Consider the following 22,777-nt stretch of genomic DNA (forward strand, 5'->3'; position numbering starts at 1 on the left):
CTGGGACTATAGGCACTCGCCACTACATCTGGCTAATTTTTAAATTTTTTGTAGAGATGGGGTCTTCCCATGTTGTCCAGGCTGGTCTTGAACTCCTGGCCTTAAGTGATCCTCCCACCTCAGCCTCCCAAAATGCTGGGATTACAGGCATGAGCCACTGTGCCTGGCCTGCTATTGCCTTTTATACTCTAGGCTTACATCACCATTCCAAACAGAATTATAGAAACAATACATACGCTTCTGTTTAGGGAAAAACTTATCAACATTTCTTCTTCAGGTTCTTGGTCCAAACTCAGCATTAGCAAGCATTACCCAAGGGACAAAACAGAGTCAATGTTTTTATGCTGCTTCTGAGTTGGACCCGAAGACCTCAACATAAATCCATTTCTCTACAGACATATTCTATGGTCTGAATACTCATGGACCTGCTTTAATTATCATTAAGGTTGCTAGTGTGCTATTAATTTTTAATGAGAATCACAAGATCACCCTCTAGCGTAGCCGCAATTCTTTCCTTCCTTTCAACCCAACACCCATCGCCCCTCCCAGTCTTTCTCACTTGTATTGCTGGTCCATCAAGGTCTTTCTGCAGCTCCTCCACCAGGGCCACAGCCTCCTCGCCACTTCCAGGGCGATGGAGCTGTACCCAGGTCCGAATCTCCCCAGGCAGGATGCTCAGAAACTGCTCCAGCACCAGCAGCTCCAGGATCTGTGCCTTGGTGCGTGCTTCTGGTCTCAGCCACCGGCGACAGAGTTCCCTGAGCCGGCTCAGGGCTTCCTGGGGTCCAGATGTCTCATGGTAACGTAATTGTCTAAAGTGTAGGTGGGAGGTCTCCCAAACAGAGGAGCTACTTCCTTGGAAGCTGGTTCCCCACTTCCAGGTATCATCCTTCCCCTTCACAAGGCCCTCTTGTCTCAGAGCATTGTGGGCCCAATTTTCTCTTGTCATTGTTGTTTTTTGAAAAAGGCTCCTCACCAGTCCAGGTCTCCTTAATCCTTGACTTCTTCCTTACAGCTTGGAGAGTATCATCTACAAGACCTCAAGAAATCATTGTTAAAGTTAGCCCAGAGAAACAACTGAGCTTTCCAGGCCCCAGTCAGCTCCCAGTAATAAAGAGAACCTTTGTGAGTGCAAGGTTCCAGGTTCTAGAGTGCTTCCTCTGACAGAAACCCCCTGCCTAAGGCTCTGGGACACAAAACACTAACGTTACCCATGAGACTGCTGAAACCAAACACATGAACTTCCTTTGGTCTTTGTTCACAGGATCCCTTCAGCTAATTACAATAGACTCTTTACCACTCTAACAATGAGCATCCTGACTACTCCTGTGTAACCTGGAACAATTACCTCACTTCTGAGCCTTAGTTTCTTAACCTGTAAAATAGGGATAGTAACAGTTCCTACCTTATGGGGTTGTCATGAGAATTTGATGTATAATACATTTCAAGTTTTTGAACAGTGCCTGGTATATGGGTTTAAATGTTACTTATTACCCTTCTGTAACTAGCACTCTTTCCTATGTTCTCCAGAGTTAACAAGTGATCATTAATCATGATACATATGAGAGAAAATCCTAACCACCTCCTCAATTAACAAACAAAGGATGAATTAAGTTCTGTGTAGTTTTGCTCTACATGCCTTTAATTCTCTGAAAATTGTTCTTTCTGTTAATCAAAATATTTGGATAAATTTGCCTTTTCTTCTTTTCCTTACACACCTAGTCCCGACGGATAAATATGAATAGGGTTTTATTATACAGAACTTAGACTTGCTCTCTAGAAATCATCTGTTCTTTAGAAATAACGTTTTTCTAATTATAAAACCAAAAATTTATAAAACCAGAAAACACGCAAAACCAGAAAACAATCACTGCTATTATTGTGAACTATGTCCTTACCATAGTTTAATTACCATAGATTAATTCTAACTTTCTGCTATTATTAATAAAGTCACAACGGCTGTCCTTGATAACAAATGTTTAGTTACATCTCTGCTTATTTCTTCAGGATAAACTCCTAGGAAAAAATTGTCGGGCTGAAGGATAAAAACATTTTTAAGCTTTTAAGGGTATAACAGTTATATCACCATCAGTGACATATGAAAACATCCTCTTTATTTGAACACATAGACCCTTAAAGAGAGCTTGCTTATAACAAACAGGGGAGCCAGAAATATAAACATAATTTCAATATAATGTTTAAGTACAAGTAATAGAGAACATAAAACTACAGAAAGGATTCATGAAAGGAAATTTTTTTTTTTTTTTTTTAAGATGGAGTCTCGCTCTGTCACCCAGGCTGGAGTGCAGTGGCGTGATCTCGGCTCAATGCAACCTCTGCTTGATGGGTTCAAGCAATTTTCCTGTCTCAGCCTCCCAGGCAGCTGGTACTACAGGCTTGTGCCACCATGCCCAGGTAATTTTTGTATTTTTGGTAGAGACGGGGTTTCGCAATGTTGGCCAGGATGGTCTCAATCTCTTGACCTCGTGATCTGCCTGCCTCGGCCTCCCAAAGTGCTGGGATTACAGGCGTGAGCCACCGTACCCAGCCATGAAAGGTACTTTTGGATTGGGCTGTTAAGGAAAAATAAAAGGATCATTGGACTACGAGGAAAGCCATTCCAGGAAGAAAGAAACTATTTTCAAAAGCAAGGAAGGGCACATAACTCTGTGAAGGAAGACCAGAGAAGGAAAGTAAAATAAACTTCAGAGGCAAGAGTGGAGGAGTAGAGCAGAGAGACGAACAGAAGTTAAATTCTAACTACTGCTCTTGAGAGGCAGTATTCTGAGGAGATGATCCTGTCCTGTAAGTGAAGTGATTTTACTTACATTTCAGCATTAAAGAGGTTTTACTTTACATTTTTCCTTATTTTTAAAAATAGTAATATATTCACTTGGTTCAAAATTTAAAATTATAAAATGCATACTGTGTAAAGTTTCCTTCTCCGTTAGCTTCTTTTCTATCTTTCCAGTTATTTCCGCATATGTGTGTGTACACATATTGTTTTCTAGTTCCCTTTTCACAAACGGTAGGACACCATGAATGATGTGCTACATTTTCCTCTTCTCAATAATAATATGTCTTAGAGATCTTTCCTGTCAATACACAGCCCCTCTCTGCATTTTTATGGATGCATAGATATATCATAATTTATTCATGCCAGCACTGATGGAATGTTTGGGTAGTTTTTCAATCATTTCTTATTACCAACAATATAATCATGAATAATCTTGGGCATACATCAGTTTGGATGTGTGTAGGCATATATAAGAAAAATTCCTTGAAACAGAATTGCTGAGTTAAAAGGTATATGCATGTATAATTTTGATATTGCCAATTTGACCTCATTAGGATTGAACCAATTTAAAATTTATACTCCCATCAGAAACAGCTGTATGGGAGTGCCTTTCCTCACTTTCACCAATATGGTTCTCAAAGTTGGTGCTCTTCACCAAATTTTTAACTTGCATTTTGAATGAATTAATATAGTCATTTGTATATTTTTAAAAGTAACTATTAATATATTTTGCCCATGTTTCTATTGAGGTATTGGGTCTTGTTAATTTGTACACACTTTTATCACAGGAAAACTAGTCCTTTGTTTACAATGGCAGCTGCAAATTTTTCTCAGTTTGTCAAGTGTCTTTGTGACTATATATGCCATGTGACTTTGCTTAAAGTGTTTTTTGCCATGCAGTCAATCTTTTACGACTTCTGTGTACTGTACCACAATTAGAAAGACCTTTTTCACAATGAGCATGAAGAGAGTCTTAAGTGGTGTCCGGACTCTATTAGTGAGAAATGGTGGGGGTGGGAGGGCTGGGTATCAAGAAAGGTCAGTTAGGTTTTTGTAATAGTCTAAACACATGACTTAAGTTCTAAACGAAGTAGGAACTTACTTATCCCCCAGTAGGGATAAGGCAATTGAGAAAAACTTGGCAGTCCTTGGTAACTGATCTGGGGGTGATGGAAAGGAATTTTTAAAAAGAATTTTGAATAATTTTCAAATAACATAAAAATAACAAATTCTTAAACATACATTTTATTTGTTTCTCACAAAAGGTTTTCAAAGCAAAAGTTAAAAAGAACAAAAGGATCAGAGGAGCGAATCCACTCAAGGCCACTTAGCTAACTGAGACATGGGAGCAAATTCTGAATTCAGGGATTCTAATTCCAGAAATCCAAAACAATTCCATCTACGAAGAAACTTATGAAACCCAAACAACCCAAACTGTTCTAAAACAACAGTTTCCAAACACCAGTCCACGACAAAGCTTTAATCTGGTAAGCTGCAAAAAGAGAAAACCAGTAACAATCGTCCCTGACAGGTTGGCAATGAGTGTGTGTGTGTGTGTGCGCGCGCAAAGGCCAGCATTTATTCTGAGTTTACGGTCTTAGTACTTTGTGTTAAAACGTATTGCCTGAAGTAATGTTGGTATGGGTGGTTTCAAGTTTGAGTTTTTCAAGTTTGATTTTTAAATACCATTATATTACAAAACTAAAAGACTAAAAAAGCTAAAATCGTTCCACTCCTTAAAACAAACAAAAAAATCCGTCCTCAAGAGTCTGGGCGCCACCGGTATAAGGAAACCTCAGAATGTTTCTGTGGATTAGCCTCAGAGAAGACTGAGGAAAAGCAGAAAGGCCTGAGCTGGGGGAGCAGGCTACTGAGGCAGCTCCTCCTCAAAGCGCCAGCGGAGTCCGTTAGACGGGAGCACCGGTCCACAAACATACACAGACTCGGAGCTGCTGTCCTCAGTACCTCCCCCGGGCCGGCTGCGTGCCCAGCCGAGACCACGACGTCGAACCCCAACACGGAGTTGGGGACGGACCATGCCGGGGGTCAGGGCCCGGGAGGGGCTGCCGAGGGCTGTGCAGTCCCAGCAAGCTCAGGCCCGCGTCGCGGGCCGCCTTCCCTGCACGCCCACCCGCCTCCGAGCCCACCCCGCTCACCGGGGGCTCCCGCTGCTGCTCCAGCCTTGGGTACAGCCGCCTCGGCGCCAGGCCGCTAGGAGATGACACAGGAACGAGCCCTTGCGGCAGCCGAGGCACACAATAATGGCCGAGCCGAGGATACTGCGACTTCCGGTTGCACCCCGCCCCTCATCCCGGATCTCTAGGAAGCCACATCTCTATGGTTCGTTTCTTTTCCCAGAGCTGGGGAAGCGAGGAGGAACTCCTGAGCCCTTGGGTACTAGTGTTCCTTACATCAAACAAGAACTGGCCGCTGTTTCAGACCGGAAGGGTGCAGAGATGAAAGACAGGACCCAGGGTCTCAGGATGCTTGTTGCCTCCTAAGAGAGTTGGACATTTCTGTTTTGATTTGCATTTCAACCGAGGTTGATAGGGAGTAACCTTCACGTCTGAATGACCTGGTAGGTGACTTTTCTGGTCTCTTCTTGAACTTACGCAATTCTCACTATAAATAATAACATGGCTTATAAATCACCCTCTTGTGAATTCGCTTACTGTGGTGTATCTCTTGCCCACATGATGACATATTGGAGCTATGATATTAAATAGTAATCAAGTTGAAGGTGCAAGGTAATGTGCAAATGGTAGGGACATCTCTCCCCTGAAAGAGGTTATTCTAGCTGTCCATCACCCTGGGTAAAGTCAGGTGTATATAAAGGAAACTGTAACTCTGATCCTCTCTTTGGTCTTCAGTCTCTTAAGTTTGGACTTCTGGAATTGACACCCTTATATGGGACTATGGCTGGAACAAGTCTCCGAAAGGGCAAAGGCCATGTCTGCATGGATCCCATGTATTTAGCACCTAGTACAAAGCCGAAGCCATATAGGTTGTAGATGAATGTTTATTCAATGAGCAAGGTTCATGTTATTCTGTTTGTCTTTTTTTTTTTTTTTTTTTTTTTTTGAGATGGAGTTTCACTCTTGTTGCCCAGGCTGGAGTGTAGTGGCGCAATCTTGGCTCACTGCAACCTCCACCTCCCGGGTTCAAGCGATTCTCCTGCCTCAGCCTCCCGAGCAGCTGGGATTACAGGCACGTGCCACCATGCCTGGCTATGTTTTTTTGTATTTTTAGTAGAGATGGGGTTTCACCATGTTGGCCAGGCTGGTCTCGAACTCCTGACCTCAGGTGATCCACCCACCTCGGCCTTCTAAAGTGTTGGAATTACAGGCGTGAGCCACCGTGCCAGGCTTATTCTGTTTATTTCTTTATGTTCTCTCTTGGCATTCATTAAACAACATACTTAAACTTCAGCCTTGATTCATTCATTCATTCAACTACTGAGTACTTACCATATGCCAAATACTGTTCTGGGCACTAGGGACATAAATAAAGAGGTAAAGTCTCTGTTCTCATGGAGCTTACATTTCTAGTGGGATAAACAGAAAACAAATATAAAAATGTGTCAGGTGGTGGTAAATGCTAAGAAATGTGAAAGCTGATCATAAGAATTGGGTCATTCTTGTCATATCTAATAAAATAAAGTTGAGAAATTAGCTGGGGGAAGCACTCAGGGTACAAAACATTGCTCCAGGAATGTTATTCTCTGTGAGCTTGACTGCTGAAACTGCTTATTATAAGCCAAAACCAGTTTTATCTATAGCTTCTGAGATAAGTTGCTGCAACTCTAGGACTAATTTTGCCCACTGCAGTTGCTCACCAATTGGAGCTTGCCAGCTCCCCACACCCTTACTAGTGCCAATGAACTTTCTCAAAGAGCAATATGTAACATTCCTCCTTTTTGTAAAACCTCTAACCTTCTCTTTGTTCTTCAGAGAGAGCACCACTTTCAGTTCAAGCCAGAGACTATCTCTCCGAGTTTGTAAACTGATGTTGTGAATAAAACTTTCTTTTCTTTCTTTCTTTTATTTTTTGAGATGGAGTCTCACTCTGTCGCCCAAGCTGGAGTGCAGTGGCGCGATCTCAGCTCACTGCAACCTCCGCCTCCCGGGTTCAAGTGATTCTCCTGTCTCAGATTCCTGAGTAGCTGGGATTACAGGCGCACGCCGCCAAGCCTGGCTGATTTTTTGTATTTTAGTAGAGATGGGGTTTCACTGTGTTGCTCAGGCTGGTCTCAAACTCCTGAGGTCAGACAATCCACCCGCCTCGGCCTTCCAAAGTGCTAGGATTACAGGTGTGAGCCACTGCGCCGGCCAACTTTCTTTTCTACTATCTAGCCATCCTGGTGGTCCTTTGGATGACATAAAAAAGGGTAAGGAGGACCCAACAAAGGAGACTGAGAAGCAGCAGCCAATCAAGTAGGAAGAGAAGAAGGAAATAGTACTTTATGGGTCTCAAAGCATGAATGAGTAGATTTTGAAATATTGATCAATGTGATTGCTGTTCCCCCTACACTAAATTATAATTTTACTTGTAAACCAAGGCTCCCTTCTCCTCCCCTGCCCTACCTAGGTAGACAGGAGTTAGACACTATGGGACTGGAAACAAAAGGGACAAAAATTATAGTGAGTTAGGCCATTAGAAGCCTTTAGTAAGGTGAAAAACATTCTTGCCTTGCTGGGAAAGAAGAAAGGAATGGGAGGAGCCAAAATGACCAACTAGACTATGGACCACTGACCAGTGAGCCTGTAATCATTCACTCTCCTACTAAGCAATGGTCTGGAAGCATGTAACCAAAGAGTTGTCAGCTGGTAAGGACCACCAGTTGCCAGTGGCCAGCTCAGAACCTCAGTTTTGTCACTCAGTTTGTGCCCTGAGATTCTGCCCATCTGACAAAGAATTTGAAGCACCCTCCCCACTGCCCCAAGATGAAAGACTTGGTAACCTTGTGGAATGATGGTGATAGGAAAGGAACACCGTATGTTTGACCAAGGTGTAACTATACAAAACCTGTTTAAAGTGGGCCAGTGCTCTGGGACAGTGGTATAATACAACACACAGCCTTTGTTTTACATACACACACATTCCTGGTATTTAAAATTCCCAAATGTACAGGTGAAAAAAACTAAGCAAACAAGAAATAAATGGGTTTGAGATAGGCATATGAGAAGAGGCTGGAAGCAGAGGACTGACATTTCAAGATGGGCTAAGATCTTAGACTATTGATCAACTAAAATGGAAATCCCAGTCTGAATGGAAAGTTTGTATTTCTCATCTTTCTATAAAACCCCACTTTGCCAGAGTTGTTTTTAATGCAAATTGGAATGTGATTGACCTATGACCAAGGATTATATGTATATAATATATATGGCTAAGAAATCTCAAGACATGCAATCTGAAGACCCAGGAGAGCAGAAGGTATAATTGTAGTCCAAGAACTATAGGCCTGAGAAGCAGAAAAGCTGCTGGTGTAACTTCCAGTCTGAGTCCTAGTCTCAATCCAAATGCGTTAGTCTGTTCTCACACTGCTGTAAAGAAATGCCTGAGATTGGGCACTTTATAAAGAAAAGAGGTTTAATTGGCTCACAGTTCTGCAGGCTGTACAGGAATCATGGTAGCATCTGCCCCTGGGGAGGCCTCAGGGAGCTCCTGGGGGAAGGCAAAGTGGGAGCAGATGTCTTATGTGGCAGCAGAAGGACCAAGGGTCTGGGGAGGAGGGAGGTGCTACACACTTTTAAACAACCAGGTCTCACTATCTCAACACAGAGCCAAGGGGTAAAGCCATCCCTATGATCCAATCACCTCCCATCAGGCCCCACCTCCAACATTGGGAATTACAGTTTGACATGAGATTTGGGCGGGGACAGAGATCTAAACCATATCACCAAAGGTGGGAGAAGACCAATGTCCCAGCCAGAAGACAGGCAGAAAGAGCAAATTCTCTCTTTCTCAGTCTTTTCCTTCTACTCACATCTCCAATGGCTTGGATGAGGCTCACTCATGTTAAGGAGGGCAATAAGTCTACAGATTCAGATGTTAATCTCATCCAGAAATACCCCCACAGACACTCAGAATAATGTTTAGCCAAATGTCTGGGCACACTATGGCCCATTCAAATTAACATGTAAAATGAACTATCACATATGGATTCTTCCAAATACAGTTCAGGGCATTTGTTACTTAAAGATTTTCTAGGTGCTGAAGGGCATCCACAGTGGTTAGATTAGGCCAGTGTCACTTAAAAGGATCCATTTCAGATCCGAATGTCTGTCTTGGACAACCTCACCCCCTTATCTTTACATCCTCAGAGAGGGATCTTGTAGAAATGAGGGAGTAACAGCGAACAGAAAGTTGGAGAAGGGGACAGGCCACCTGTGAAAGGCCAACCATGCTGGGAGCAGAGAGGGGTAAATCCAGTCCAGACTGGAAAGCTTGAGGGAAGACAGAACAGCCATATTATTTGCGATTTGGAGGGAGGTAGAAATCCCATTGCCTATCCTTTTACCCTCATCAGAGGCTGACCTGGAGAGGCTTTAAAAGGCACATAGTCATTGGTAGGAGTAGAGGGATCACAAAATCAGAGGACCTGAGCTTGGAGTGCCTATGGCTTTGACGGGAGCTTTAGAATCTGAAAGGCTAAAGGGGCTGTTATGGCCCTAGCAGGAAAGGAAAGGAAGTGGGATACTAGGGGATCTGCTTTGGTCTTTCTGTAGCCTTTCTCAAGGGCTAGATGAAAATGAAAATCTCAGGTTGTTCCGAATTGGTTTCTAGGCCAGCCCTGTATTACTAGGCTGGTGATGCTACAATGAATCAAAAGATCATTGACCCCTGATAGAGGTCTTTACTAGTGCCAAAATCCACCCAGCTGCACTTTCTGCATCCCACCGCCAACACACACACACACACATACATGCACACACACACAGAGACTCAATTTTCAACAGTATATAATTGGCAATCACAGAACATTTCAGTTGAATTAAGCTAGAGTTCAAACCAGACAGTGAGGCAAAGCTAGAATATTAGAAAACAAAATAAAGCATATAAAAATGACTTGCTATGTGTCAGCCTCTTTCACATGGTTAATTTCATTTACTCCCTTACATGAACCCTTTGAGACAGATAATATTGTGACAGTTTTGATGATACTGAAACTAAGGGTAAGTTTAAGTAATTTGTTAAAATACCTTCCTAATAACCAGTGAGGCTTTGAAATCCAAGGCAAATGCTGTTTCCACCACTATATTTAGGCTTTTGTACACCCAGAAGCAAGAAAATCATTCAGGAGACTGAGGCAAGACACAGGTAGGGAAAAGGGGGAGAAAAGTCAGGACAGCTAGCATGAAGAGTGTCTTCAGCCTCCTGAATACTTTAGCTGTGGTCGGGCCTTGGACATCTCATGCTAATTTGAATGCAAAGAAGCATTAATATGTTGTGTTCACTGGGAATGCATCTAAGGCTTTGATAATCGTTAGAGGTGGGAGGCAGGGAGGCCTGCTATCTTGGCTTATACCCACGTGGACTTTTATATAGAAAGTCATGACTCTTGAATACATTCTGCTCTAGAGAGGCCCAAAAGTGGTAATTCTAAAGTCAGTCTAGTATCTCCTAGCCTTAGAGGTGTCTGGGTGTCTGGGGAGTAGAACAAATGTAACTGAGGCCCTTCCCAGTCCAAGGTATTCTGCAGATACTTTACTTTTGGGTATTGGAAAACAATGGAAGTAGTTACTACACAGGTAAAGGGCATATTTTAAAACACTAAAATTCTTTGATGCTAAAAGCATAGTAAAAGAAGCGTCTGCTTATTACCTAAAACAGATGTTCTTTGTATTCTCTACCACAGTCACCTCTGCCCACCTCTGATTTTCGTGCAGCTGTGGGAGAATGGATGTAGCCATCCTGACAGAGTCCTGTCTCAAGCACACACCATAACATCTTAGGCTATTTTGTTGAAGGCTTCCTCTGGAAGTTCAGAAGGCTGTTCAGCCAGGTCTTAGGCACAAACTGGAAGAAGTGGATGAGAATAACATCCCCTCAGGCAAACCTGAAAGAATGATAAATAAGAATTGGTATACAAATGCCCCAACGTCCTGTCCTTTGACAAGAAAAGTCTGAGCTATGTTCTACATGGGCCCTTAGAGGGCCCCTAGTGAAAATGAGCCTCAGTTGCCCACAGTGGATCCAGCTCAACTCATTCTTTGTTGGCTTTTGACTTTCCGTGTCTTACCCTTCCTGCTCACTCCCTCTTGCTCCTTAAGATCACCTTCAAAATAATCTACTCCACCTACATCCTTGTCTCAGGCTCTGCTGTTGGAAAAACCTAAACTTATAATCAATCTTTGAAATTTAAACAAGGTTGGGGGATTTGACAACGCCCAATTTTGTGAACACCCATTTATTAGTCTGAATGAAGACTAATGGCTCCTTTTTCATTTTTTATTTTATTTTAGTCTTCTCTCATTTCTTTGTTTAGTCTAGCTAACGATATCCAGATCACCTTTTGGTTCAATGATTCACAAGATTCAGCATAGATTCATACTCATAGCCATGATTTGCTACATCAAAAGAATTCAAAGTAAAATCAGCACAGAGAAAAGGCTTATAGGGTGAATTCCAGAGAGTACCAGGTGTAAGTTCCAAGATTCCTTTCCCAGTGGAATTACGAAAGACAAGCTTAATTCCTCCAGGAACAAACTGCTACAAGTGTAAAATGTTGTGTACTAGGAAACGGACTAGAGATTCAATGTGAGAATTTTTAGTGTGGGCTGGGCACACATGCACACTCTGCCTGGCATGTACTAAAATTCTAAACTCCCAGAAAAAAGTAGGTATTCAGCATAAACCATATTGTTTGCACAAACAATTTAGGTATAGTGATCCATTCTTATCAGGGAATGGTGGAAAATCTCTCAACATCCAGGTTCCCAGATGCTGACCAACCTTGAGAGTAGACCTTTCTAAGGATAACAGTCGCAGGCATACAGACTTCACCATTTTAACTGCACAGGGTCAGGCTTTTTCCTGTGTCTTTGCATGTCTCATCATTTTTTATTGGAAATAGAACATTTTAGATAACATTATAGCAACTCTAGGTACTGCTCCCCTCTTTCCTGGGCTTTGTATTTTCATTTGCTTGTTTATTTATTTAGTGACTGGCTAGATTAATTTAGTGAAGTCCATCCCCAACACTACCAAATGTGAAGCCTCAACATTGCTCCTTAGAGAGCTCAGCCTTGGGAATACACAATGTCACCCCAAAAAGAGAGTGGATTTATCAAGATTCACATTGTCTCTTTCCCTTATCAAACCCAGCTATTAAGCACCACCAATTGCCAGATGATTGTTCTGTTGTTTTCTACAATATCCTGAGGCTAAAATTGCTCCACAGACTGATCTAATTAATTTGGGGTTCCTTTGCAAGAATAGTTTTTTTTAAAGACTTTAAATTTTAATTGTGGTAAAAAATGCAAAACATAAAATTTACCATATTAATTATTTTTAAACCTACAGTTAAGTGGTATTAAGTACATTCACAGTGCTAGTCAATCTCCAGAACGTTTTCATCTTGCGAAACTGAAACTCTATACCCATTAAACAACTCACTATTTCCCCATTCCCCAAGCCCCTGGCAATCACCATTCTACTTTCTGTTTTCATGAGTTTCACTACTTTAGATATGTCTTAGAAGTGGAATCACAGTCTTTGTTTCTGTGTGACTGGTTTATTTCACTTAGCATAATGTCTTAAGATTCATCCATGTTGTAGTGTATGATAGAATTGCCTTCTTTTTTTTTTTTTTTTGAGACGGAGTCTCGCTCTATCGCCAAGCTGGAGTGCAGTGGCAGGATATCAGCTCACTGCAGCCTCCACCTCCTGGGTTCAAGCGATTCTCCTGCCTCAGCCTCCTGAGTAGCTGGGTGTGTGCCACCATGCCCAGCTAATTTTTGTATTTTTAGTAGAGACAGGGTTTCACCATGTTCGCCAGTATGGTCTCGATCTCTTGACCTCGTGATCCGCCCGCCTTGGCGTCCCAAAGTGCTGGGGTTACAGGCGTGAGCCACTGTGCCCGGCCGAATTGCCTTCTTTTTTAAGGCTGAATAATATTCCATTGCATGTATATATGATATTTTGTTTATCCATGCATCCATTGATGGACATTTGGATTTCTTCCACCTCTTGCTATTGTTAATAATGCTACTATAAAAGTGAATGTGCAAATATCTCTTAGAGATCCTGTTTTCAATTCTTATGAATATATACCTAGAAGTGGGGTTGCTGGATTGTATGGTAATTCTATTTTAATTTTTATTTAATTAATCAATTAATTTTTTATTGAGACAGGGTTCCACTCTGTCACCCAGGCTGAAGTGTAGTGGTGTGATCCTGGCTCACTGCAGCCTTGACATTCCAGGCTCAATCAATACATCTCCCTCAGCCTCTTGACTAGCTGGGACTACACGTATGCGCTACCATGCCCAGCTAATTTTTGTGTTTTTTATAGAGATGGGGTCTTGCCATGTTGCCCAGGCTGGTCTTGAACTCCTGGGCTCAAGCAGTCCAACTGCCTCGGCCTCCCAAAGTGCTGAGATTACAGGCATGAGCCTCCGTACCCAACCTGTTTTTAATTTTTTGGGAAATTGCTATTCTGTTTTATGTAGCAGCTGTGCCATTTTACATCTGCACCAACAGTGCACAAAGGTACCAATTCTGCACATTCTCATCAACGCTTATTATTTTCTTTTCTGTTGTTGTTATTATGGTTTTGATAATTGCTATCATAATGGTGTGAGATGACCTCTCATTGTGGTTTTGATTTTTACTTCTCTAATGATTAATGATATTGAGCATTTTTTCATATGCTTGTTGGCCATTTGCATATCATTGGAGAAATGTCTATTTAAGTCTTTTGCTCATTTTTTAAGTTTTTGTTATTGAATTGTAGGAGTTATTTATATATTCTGGATATCAACTACTCATCAAATGTTTAATTGCAAATATTTTCTCCCATTCCATAGGTTGTCTTTTCAGTCTGATTATGTCCTTTAGTGCACAGAAGTTTTAAATGTTGATGAGTATACTTTATCTATTTTTACTTTTTTTTTTTTTCAAGACGGAGGCTCACTCTGTTGCCCAGGCTGGAGTGCAGTCGCACAATCTCAGCTCACTGCAACCTCCGCCTCCCAGGTTCAAGGGATTGTCCTCCCTCAGCCTCCTGAGTAGCTGGGAGTACAGGCACACGCCACCATGCCCGGCTAATTTTTGTGTTTTTAGTGGAGATGAGGTTTTGCCACATTGGCCAGGTGGTCTCAAACTCCTGACCTCAAGTGATCCAACCTCCTAGGCCTCCCAAAGTGCTGGGATTACAGGTGTGAGCCACCGCACCTGGCTTTACTTTTATTGCCTGTGCTTTTGGTGTCATAGCCAATAATTCATTGTCAAATCCACATTTAACTTTCTAAACAACAGCCAACCTGTTTTCCACAGCTGTTACACTACTTTACATTTCTGCCTACAATGTTTGAAAGTTCCAGTTCCTCCACATACTTGCCAACATGTGATGTGAACTATCTTATTAATTTTCATCATTCTAATTGGGGTGTAGTGGTATCTCCCTGTGGTTGTAATTTGCATTACCCTAAAAACCAGTGATATTGAACATCTTTTCCAGTGCCTATTTGCCATCTGAATGTCTTCGTCAGTGATGTATCCGTTCAGATCTTTGCACATTATTTTACTGGGTTATTTGTTTCCTTATTGTTGGATTTTGATACTTTTGGATACAAATCCTTTATCAGATATATGCTGTATTCATATTTTTCCCAGATCATGGCTTGTTTTATAATTTTCCTAACAGTACTTTTCAAAAAACAGATCTTTTACTTTTGATGACATCCATTTATCAAATTGTTCTTTTGTGAATCATACCTTTGGCATCATATGTAAGAAATGTTTGTCTAATGCAAGATGACACAATTTCTCCTGATTTATTCTAGAATTTTCATTGTTTTAGGTTTCCTACTGAGGTATACTATTCATTATTAATTTTTAATATATTGGGAGATATTGATCAAAGTTAATATTTTTACATAGGGATATCCAATTATTCCAATATGATTTGTTGGAAAGATACCATTTATCCACTGATTGCCTTTGAACATTTGTTGAAAATCAGTTGCTCATATATGTGTGGATCTATTTCTGAATTTTTTATTCTCTTCTATTTATCTATTTTTCTATCACTATGCCAAAACTACACTGTCTTGACTGCTGTAGTTCTACATACGTTTTAAAATCAGGTTAGCCCTCCAAATTTTTTAAATATTTTTCTGATTTGTTTTGGCTACTCTAAGCTCTTTGCATTTTCATATAGAATTTAGAGACAACTTTTTAATTTTTACAAAACACACACACAACTACTAGGATTTTGATTGAGATGGATTTGAGTCTATAGTTCAGTTTGTGGACAATTGATATATTAACCATACTGCATACTCTGATCCATGAACAAAGTGGATTTCCATTTAGTTAGGTCTTCTTTAATTTCTCTCACCAAAGCTTTACAGTACTTAATATACAGATATTTTGCATTTTTGTCATATTAATTACTGTATTTCATATTTTAATGCTATTATAAATGATATCATTATTTAAATTTTGATTTCAAATTGTTCATTGTTAGTATATTAAAATCAAATTGATTTTTATAAAGTTATGTGTCCTGCAACCTTCCTAAACGCACTTACTAGTTCTAGTAGCTTTTAAAAGAGATTTTTTTTTTTTTTTTTTTTTTTTGAGACGGAGTTTCGCTCTGTCACCCAGGCTGGAGTGCAGTGGCGCGATCTTGGCTCACTGCAACCTCCTCCTCCCGGGTTCACGCCATTCTCCTGCCTCAGCCTCTCCGAGTAGCTGGGTCTACAGGCGCCCGCCACCATGCCCAGCTAATTTTTTTGTATTTTTAGTAGAGATGGGGTTTCACCGTGGTCTCGATCTCCTGACCTTGTGATCCGCCCGCCTCGGCCTCCCAAAGTGCTGGGATTACAAGCGTGAGCCACCGCGCCCGGCCTAAAAGAGATTTAATTGGATTTTATACATAGCGAGTTGTGTTGTCTACAAAGAAGGACAATTTTACTTTGTTCTTTCCAACCTGTATGCCATTTATTTATTTATTTATTTACTTATTTTGTTCAACTGCCCTGGCTAGAACCTGCAGTACACTGTTGAGTAGATGAAGTGGTGAAAGCACCTTATCTTGTTCCTGATCTCAGGAGGAAAGCTCAGTCTTTCACCACTAAGTGTGATACCAACTATAAAATTTTTGTAGATACTTTTAAATCAGATTTAGGATCTCGTTTACCCCTAATTGGCTGAGGGGTTTAAAATTTCAAAATCAAGGATGGATGTTGGATTTTGTCAAAAGCTTATTCTATACCATTATAGTGACCATGATTTTTCATTTTTAGCTTGTTAATATGGTGAATTACACTGATCAATTTTCAAATATAAAGTCAACCTTGCATTTTTTGAAAAAATTCCTTTGGTCTTGATGTATTAACCAATTATTGGATAGTGATTTACTAAAATTTCATATTGTTGGCTTTAATTTGCTAAAATTTCATTTAGGATTTTTGCATTTAAGTCTATGAAGGCTATTGCTCTGTACTTTTATTGTAACACTTTTATTGTATTGGATCTGGTTAATGGCCTCACAGACTAAGTTGGAAAATATTTCCTCATATTCAATTTTCTGCAGGAGCTTGTATAAAGTTAGTACTATTTCTTCCTTAAACATCTGATAAAATTTACCAGTGAAGCCACCTAGGTCTAGATTTTTTTGAATTTTGAATTTTTGTGGGTACATAGTAAGTGTGTATATTTATGAGGTACAGGAGATACTTTGATACAAGCATGCAATGTGTAATAATCACACTGTGGAAAACGGGGTATCCATCCCCTCAAGTATTTATTCTTTGTGTTATAAACAATCCAATTACACTCTTCTAGTCATTTTAAAATATGCAGGCTGGGCGCAGTGGCTCACGACTGTAATCCTAGCACTTTGGGAGGCTGAGGCGGGCAGATCACGAGGTCAGGAGATCGAGACCATCCTGACAGGTGAAACCCCATCTCTACTAAAAAAAATTACAAAAAATTAGCCGGGCATGGTGGCGGGCGCCTGTAGTCCCAGCTACTTGGGAGGCTGAGGCAGGAGAATGGCATGAACCCAGGAGGCGGAGCTTGCAGTGAGCTGAGATGACACCACTGCACTCCAGCCTTGGCGACAGAGTGAGACTCCGTCAAAAAAAAAAAAAAGCAATTAAATAACTATTGACTGTAGTCACCCTGTTATCAAATACTAGGTGTTATTCATTCTTTCTATTTTTTAAATACCCATTAACCATCCCCACTACCCCCACCCCCCACTACCCTCCCCAGCTTCTGGTAACCATTCTTTTACTCTCTATCCCCATGAGTTCAATTGCTTTGATTTTTGGATCCCACAAATAAGAACATATGATGTTTGTCTTTCTTTACCTCGCTTATTTCACTTAACATAATGACCTCTGGTTCCATCCATGTTGTTGCAAATAACAGGATCTCATTGTTTTTTATAGCTGAATAATATTCCATTGGGTATAAGTACCACATATTCTTTATCCATTCATCTGCTGATGGACACTCAGGTTGCTTCCAAATCTTGGCTTTGTGAACAGTGCTGCAACAAACACAGTAGTATAGATATCTCTTCAATGTACCGATTTCCCTTGTTTTGGGTATATGCCCAACAGTGGGATTGCTAGATCATATGGTAGCTTTATTTTTAGTTTTTGTCAGAACCTCTAAACTGTTCTCCATAGTGGTTGTACTAATTCACATTCCCACCAACACCGTATAAGGGTTCCCTTTTCTCCACATCCTCACCAACATTTGTTATCACCTGTCTTTTGGAAAAAGGCCATTTTAACTGGGCTGAGATGATATCTCATTGTAGTTTTGATCTGCATTTCTCTGATGATCAATTATGTTGGGCACCTTTTCATATGCCTTTTTGCCGTTTGTATTTCTTTTTTTGAGAAATGTCTACTCAAATCTTTTGCTTATTTTAAAATCGAATTATCAGATTTGTTTTCTATAGAGTTGTTTGAGCTCGTTATATATTCTGGTGATTAATCCCTTGTCAGATGGGTAATTTGCAAATATTTTCTCCCAATCTGTGAGTTGTTTCTTCACTTTGTTGCTGGTTTTCTTTGCTATGCAGAAGCTTTTTAACTTGATGTGATCTTGGGCCTAGATTTCTATGTCCGTGGGGAAGTGTTTTAATTATTTTTTATGGTTATAGCACTATTCAGCACTATCTATTTTTTTCTAAAGTGAGTATTGGTAGTTTGTGTCTGTCAGGGAACTGGCCATTTGATCTAAATTATCAAAGTTATTGGCATAAAGTTGTTTATAGCATTCCCCCATTATCCTTTAATTGGTGTAGAATCCATAGTGATGTCACCTCTTTTAATCCCAATGTTGATACTTAGTGTCTCTTTTCCTTTTTTTCCTGATCAGTCCTACTAGAAGCTTATGCATTTTATTTATTTTTTAAAAACCACTTTTGGCTTTTCTCTATTGTTTTCTTGTTTTCCATTTTATAGGTTCCCATTTTGATCTTTATTATTTCTTTTGTTCTGTTTACTTTGGCATTACTTTGCTCTTTTTATTCTAGTTTCTTAAACTTTACTCTTTTCCTTTATTTTTTTTTTAACACTGAGATAGGGTTTCACTATTTTGCTCGGGCTGCATTTGAACTCCTGGGCTCAAGTAATTCTCCCACCTCAGCCTCCCAAGTAGCTGGGATTGTAGGCATGCACCACCACACCTGTGTGTGTGTGTGTGTGTGTGTGTGTGTAGATACAGTCTAAGATACAATTTTCTAATGTAGATATTTAGTGCTATAATTTCCCTCAGCTAATGTTTTAACAACATTCCATAATTTTTTTTGAGATGGAGACTTGCTCTGTCACCCAGGTTGGAGTGCAGTGGTGTGATTATAGCTCACTATAGCCTTGAACTCCTGGGCTCAGTGATCTTTTCATGCCAGCCTCCCAAGTAGCTAGGACTACAGGCATGCACCCCATGTCTAGCTAAATTATCTTTTTTTTTTTTGTAGAAACAGGGTCTCACTATGTTACCCAGGTGAGTCTTGAACTCCTGGCATCAAGCAGTCTTCTTACCTTGGCCTCCCAAAGTGCTGGAATTATAGGTGTTAGCCACTATACCTGACCATAACATTTTTTTCTTTTCTTTCTTTCTTCTTTGTATTATACTGAGACAGAATTTTGTTCTGTTGCCCAGGCTGGAGTGCAGTGGTGTGATTATGGCTCACTGCAGCCTCAACTTCCTGGGCTCGAGTGATCATCCCACCTCAGCCTCCGGAGTAGCTGGGACTACAGGCATGTGTCACCATGCCCAGATATATACATATATATATAGTATTTTTTTGTAGAGACGGGGTTTTGCCATGTTGCCCAGGCTGGTCTCGAACTCCTGAGCTCAAGTGATTTGCCTGCCTCAGCCTCCCAAAGTGCTGGGATTACAGGTGTGAGACACTGTGCCTGGCCAATAACTTTTTTGATCAGCTATAATTATTTTTTTTTTAATGATTGCTTTAGGATTTACAGTGTATGTCTTTAGGTTATTCGTCTACCTTCAAGTGGTATTATACTACTTCCTGTACAGCAGTGGCATATAGCAATGGTTCTCATTTGGGGGCAATATGGACAGATATTTTTAATTGTCATGACTGGGGGTAAAAGCCATTGATGCTGCTAAACATCCTAGAATGCTAGGACAGCCCCCACCACAAAAATTATATGGTCCAAAATGTCAATAAGGCCAAGGTTGGGAAAAATCCATATTTCTATCAGGTGTCATTTTGCTTTTGCCTAAAAGACTTACTTTAACATTTCTTGTAGTGCAGGTCTGTGAGTGATCCATTATTTTAGCTTTTTAATGTCTGCAAATATGTTTTGCCTTTGTTCTTGAACAATATTTTCACTGGTCTGGAATTCTAGTTTGGCTTACTCTGTTGTCCAGGCTGGAATGCAGTGGTGTGATCATGGCTCACTGCAGCCTTGAGTTCCCGCATTCAAGTGATCATCCCACCTCAGCCACCGGAGTAGCTGAGATTACTAGTTTTTTTTTTCTTTCAGTACTTTAAACATGCTGCTCCACTCTCTTCATGGTTGCATTGTATCCAGTGAGAAATCTATTGTGATCCCTGTCTTCTTCTCCATACATAATGTCTTTGTCCTCTGGTCATTTTATTTTTGAATGTTTTGAGCAATTTAATTATAGAGTAGTTTTCTTCAGATTTATTTTGTGGCTTAGTGTTCTTCCCTACTGAGACAATCCCTTCTGAGTACTCTACCTAATGCACAAAGCAATGCAGTGTTTTCAGTCCAGCTTGTGAGAACAGTCACTATTCCTGGCCGTATTTCTATGCCTGGCACCATTCCCTCTAATCCTTTGGGATGGTTCTTTCTTTGGCCTCAGAAAAGTTTTCCTCATATGCCAACCAGTAATCTGTGGAGTATCCTAAGGGACCCTTCAAAGATCCCCAGAATTCTCTGTGCAGGTCCCTCTCCTCCAGAATTCTGTCTTGTGAACTCTGTCTGCCTTGGTCTCCTTAGATTCTCAGTTGTCTCTTCAACTCAGACAGCTACACCTGGGTCTCCCATCCCTGTGCAGCTGTCTGGTAACTCTCTCAGGACAATAAGTTAGGACATTTGTAGGGCTCATCTCATTTGTTTCCCATCTATCAGAGATCATCATATTTTGTTGTTGATGCCCAATGTCTTAAAAGCCATTATTTCATCTATTTTATTTGAGATTATTTCAAGCAGGAGTGTAATTCTGGTTCCTGTAACTCTTCTATGACCAGAAATAGAAGACTGTCCTTCAGTTTTCTTCATGTCTAAGTATTTTTCCTTTTTTAAATTAAGTTTTCTTCTTAACCTAGGAATTCTTTAGAAATGCATTAATTTCCAAATGTATTTTAATTTGACTTCTATCTTAATTACGTCATGTTCTATGCAGAGGGCATTGTGCTGCACTGTCTGGATTCGTCTTCAGATTTTCTCCCAGCAACCACCTCACTAGAGGGGCAGGCCAAAAGCCCTCAAATGTCAGCCTTCTCCAGGAACTATCCTCATCTTTAATCTACCTCACCCACTTAAAGCACAGGACAAATCCCACAATCCTCCTTGCTGTCTTCCATTGCTGCTGGCTGACTTTTTTCTAATGCATACTTTCACTGAGGGTGTAGCCCTGTAAGCATCTGGGCTTCTTGTGGAGACCTCAGTTCCAACTTTCCACCTCTTGCAAGCCCAAGGACTCAAATCCTCTTCTTGCATGGCTGATAAAATTCAAGTCCATTGGATACCAAATCACCAAACTGCCTCTTGGCAACCAAAGACACTATCCACAAACTTACCTTTCTAACTTCCATTTCGTCTTCATTTTTGGCTCTAAGGATTTATTTCACTTTCTTGAAAATACTTTAAAAGGATATTTAAATTTTATTCAGCATTTCTGTGTGTTTGTAGCCAAAGGGCTCTATGAATACCCAGCTTGCCATGTTGTTTTATTCTTTTTTTTTTTTTTTTTTTTTTTTTTGAGATGGAGTCTCACGCTATCACCCAGGCTGGAGTGCAGTGGCGCAATCTCTGCTCACTGCAACCTCTGCCTCTTGGGTCCAAGCGATTCTCCTGCCTCAGGCTCCCAAGTAGCTGGGATTACAGGCATGCACCACCATGCCTGGCTAATTTTTTTATTTTTTTAGTACACGGGGTTTCACCATGTTAGCCAGGCTGGTCTCAAACTCCTGATCTCAAGTGATCCGCCCACCTTGGCCTCCCAAAGTGCAGGGATTACAGGCGTGAGCCACCACGTCTGGCCTATTCTACTTTTTAAAAACATGCTAAATTCTGTGGTTAAACTAACTGCAAATGTGACAGCACTTTCTTTCTGACTCGGTTAACTGCTAATTTGTCATATGATTGTATAAGCTTTGGTATAAGTCTCAATAATTTTGTAATTTGTCATAAATCTTCTGTGGGAAGAGTCTTCTGTTCTTCCAAAGGAAAATGGATAATCAGTATAAAAACAGTCAACAGTCATGTAAAGAGTCAAGGCTCCTGGGCTGGACACAGTGGCTCATACCTGTAATCTCAGTACTTTGGGAGACCAAGGTGGGAGGATTGCTTGAGGCCAGGAGCTCAAGATCAGCCTGGGCAAGGCAACATAGTGAGATTCCTTCTCAACAAAAAAAAAAAAAGAAAAAGGAAAAAAGAACAAAAACCTTAAGGCTCCTAATGGAAAATTTTCTCTGATCCCCATTGCAAAGTTTTGTTTTATTCCAAGGCTCCACTATAGATATGCTGATTTGGTGGGCCTGGGAAATTTATCTGTAGGTATAAAATTACCTCTTGTGAATCCCAAACTTGGAGTCCACTAGCCTTGGTTTCAGAGACTGGTTACAGCTTCTGTTTGTCTGTAATCCATATAGTCAAATTGTGCCATCTGGATTTGAAATAATCAGAGAGAGGAATGGGAACTAGTCAGGTCCTGTAACTATGCTGCACAGAAAGGAGTCTGCCATCTCTTTTTTACCCTCTCAAACCTACCTTCTGGAGCAGAGAGGGACTTCAGAGAACATGGCTGGTTTTTATACAGCCATCTGAGGTCTGCATAGTAGTAGGGGTATGAAGCACGTGTGTGGCCAGAGAGAGGGTATGGCACATAGCCCTCTCAAGAAATAACAGAAGGAAAATTTCTAATGGCTACAGAGTGCTTACTTATGTATTACTAGTGTGAAAATTACAAACTTCTTTTAGTGTTTGAATGAGAAACCAGCCAGAATCACTTCTTTATTCTAAAAACAGCCACTATTATGGTTAATATTAGGTGTCAACTTGA

General features: G+C 40.6%; 1 protein-coding gene and 1 long non-coding RNA gene across 11 annotated transcripts in view; one reads left to right on the forward strand and one right to left on the reverse strand.

The window, feature by feature from the left end:
- The window catches only part of ZNF197 (zinc finger protein 197), a 56,546-nt gene that overhangs the window by 18,436 nt on the left and 15,333 nt on the right, over positions 1-22,777 (reverse strand). For 3 of the 10 annotated variants that reach the window (XM_055280583.2, XM_055280573.2, XM_055280534.2), the window contains exons 1-2: positions 4,954-5,080; positions 560-1,030 (exon numbers count right to left, since the gene is read on the reverse strand). In XM_055280583.2, coding sequence (XP_055136558.1) covers positions 560-949 — 390 coding nt within the window. In that variant the 5' untranslated portion in view covers positions 950-1,030; positions 4,954-5,080. Of the gene's footprint in view, positions 1-559; positions 2,574-4,953; positions 5,081-6,264; positions 6,342-10,621; positions 10,857-17,344; positions 17,526-22,284; positions 22,382-22,777 lie in introns of those variants that run through there. The other 7 variants (XM_063611093.1, XM_063611101.1, XM_063611095.1 and 4 more) reach the window with 7 other exon arrangements.
- The window catches only part of LOC129483407 (uncharacterized), a 55,313-nt gene continuing 37,787 nt past the window's right edge, over positions 5,252-22,777 (forward strand). Inside the window, exon 1 of the long non-coding RNA XR_008658039.1 lies at positions 5,252-5,375. This is a non-coding gene — a long non-coding RNA (uncharacterized lncRNA). The remainder of the gene's footprint in view (positions 5,376-22,777) is intronic.

This window comes from Symphalangus syndactylus, chromosome 1, assembly GCF_028878055.3.
Source record: "Symphalangus syndactylus isolate Jambi chromosome 1, NHGRI_mSymSyn1-v2.1_pri, whole genome shotgun sequence".
In the NCBI taxonomy this organism is placed as follows: domain Eukaryota; kingdom Metazoa; phylum Chordata; class Mammalia; order Primates; family Hylobatidae; genus Symphalangus; species Symphalangus syndactylus.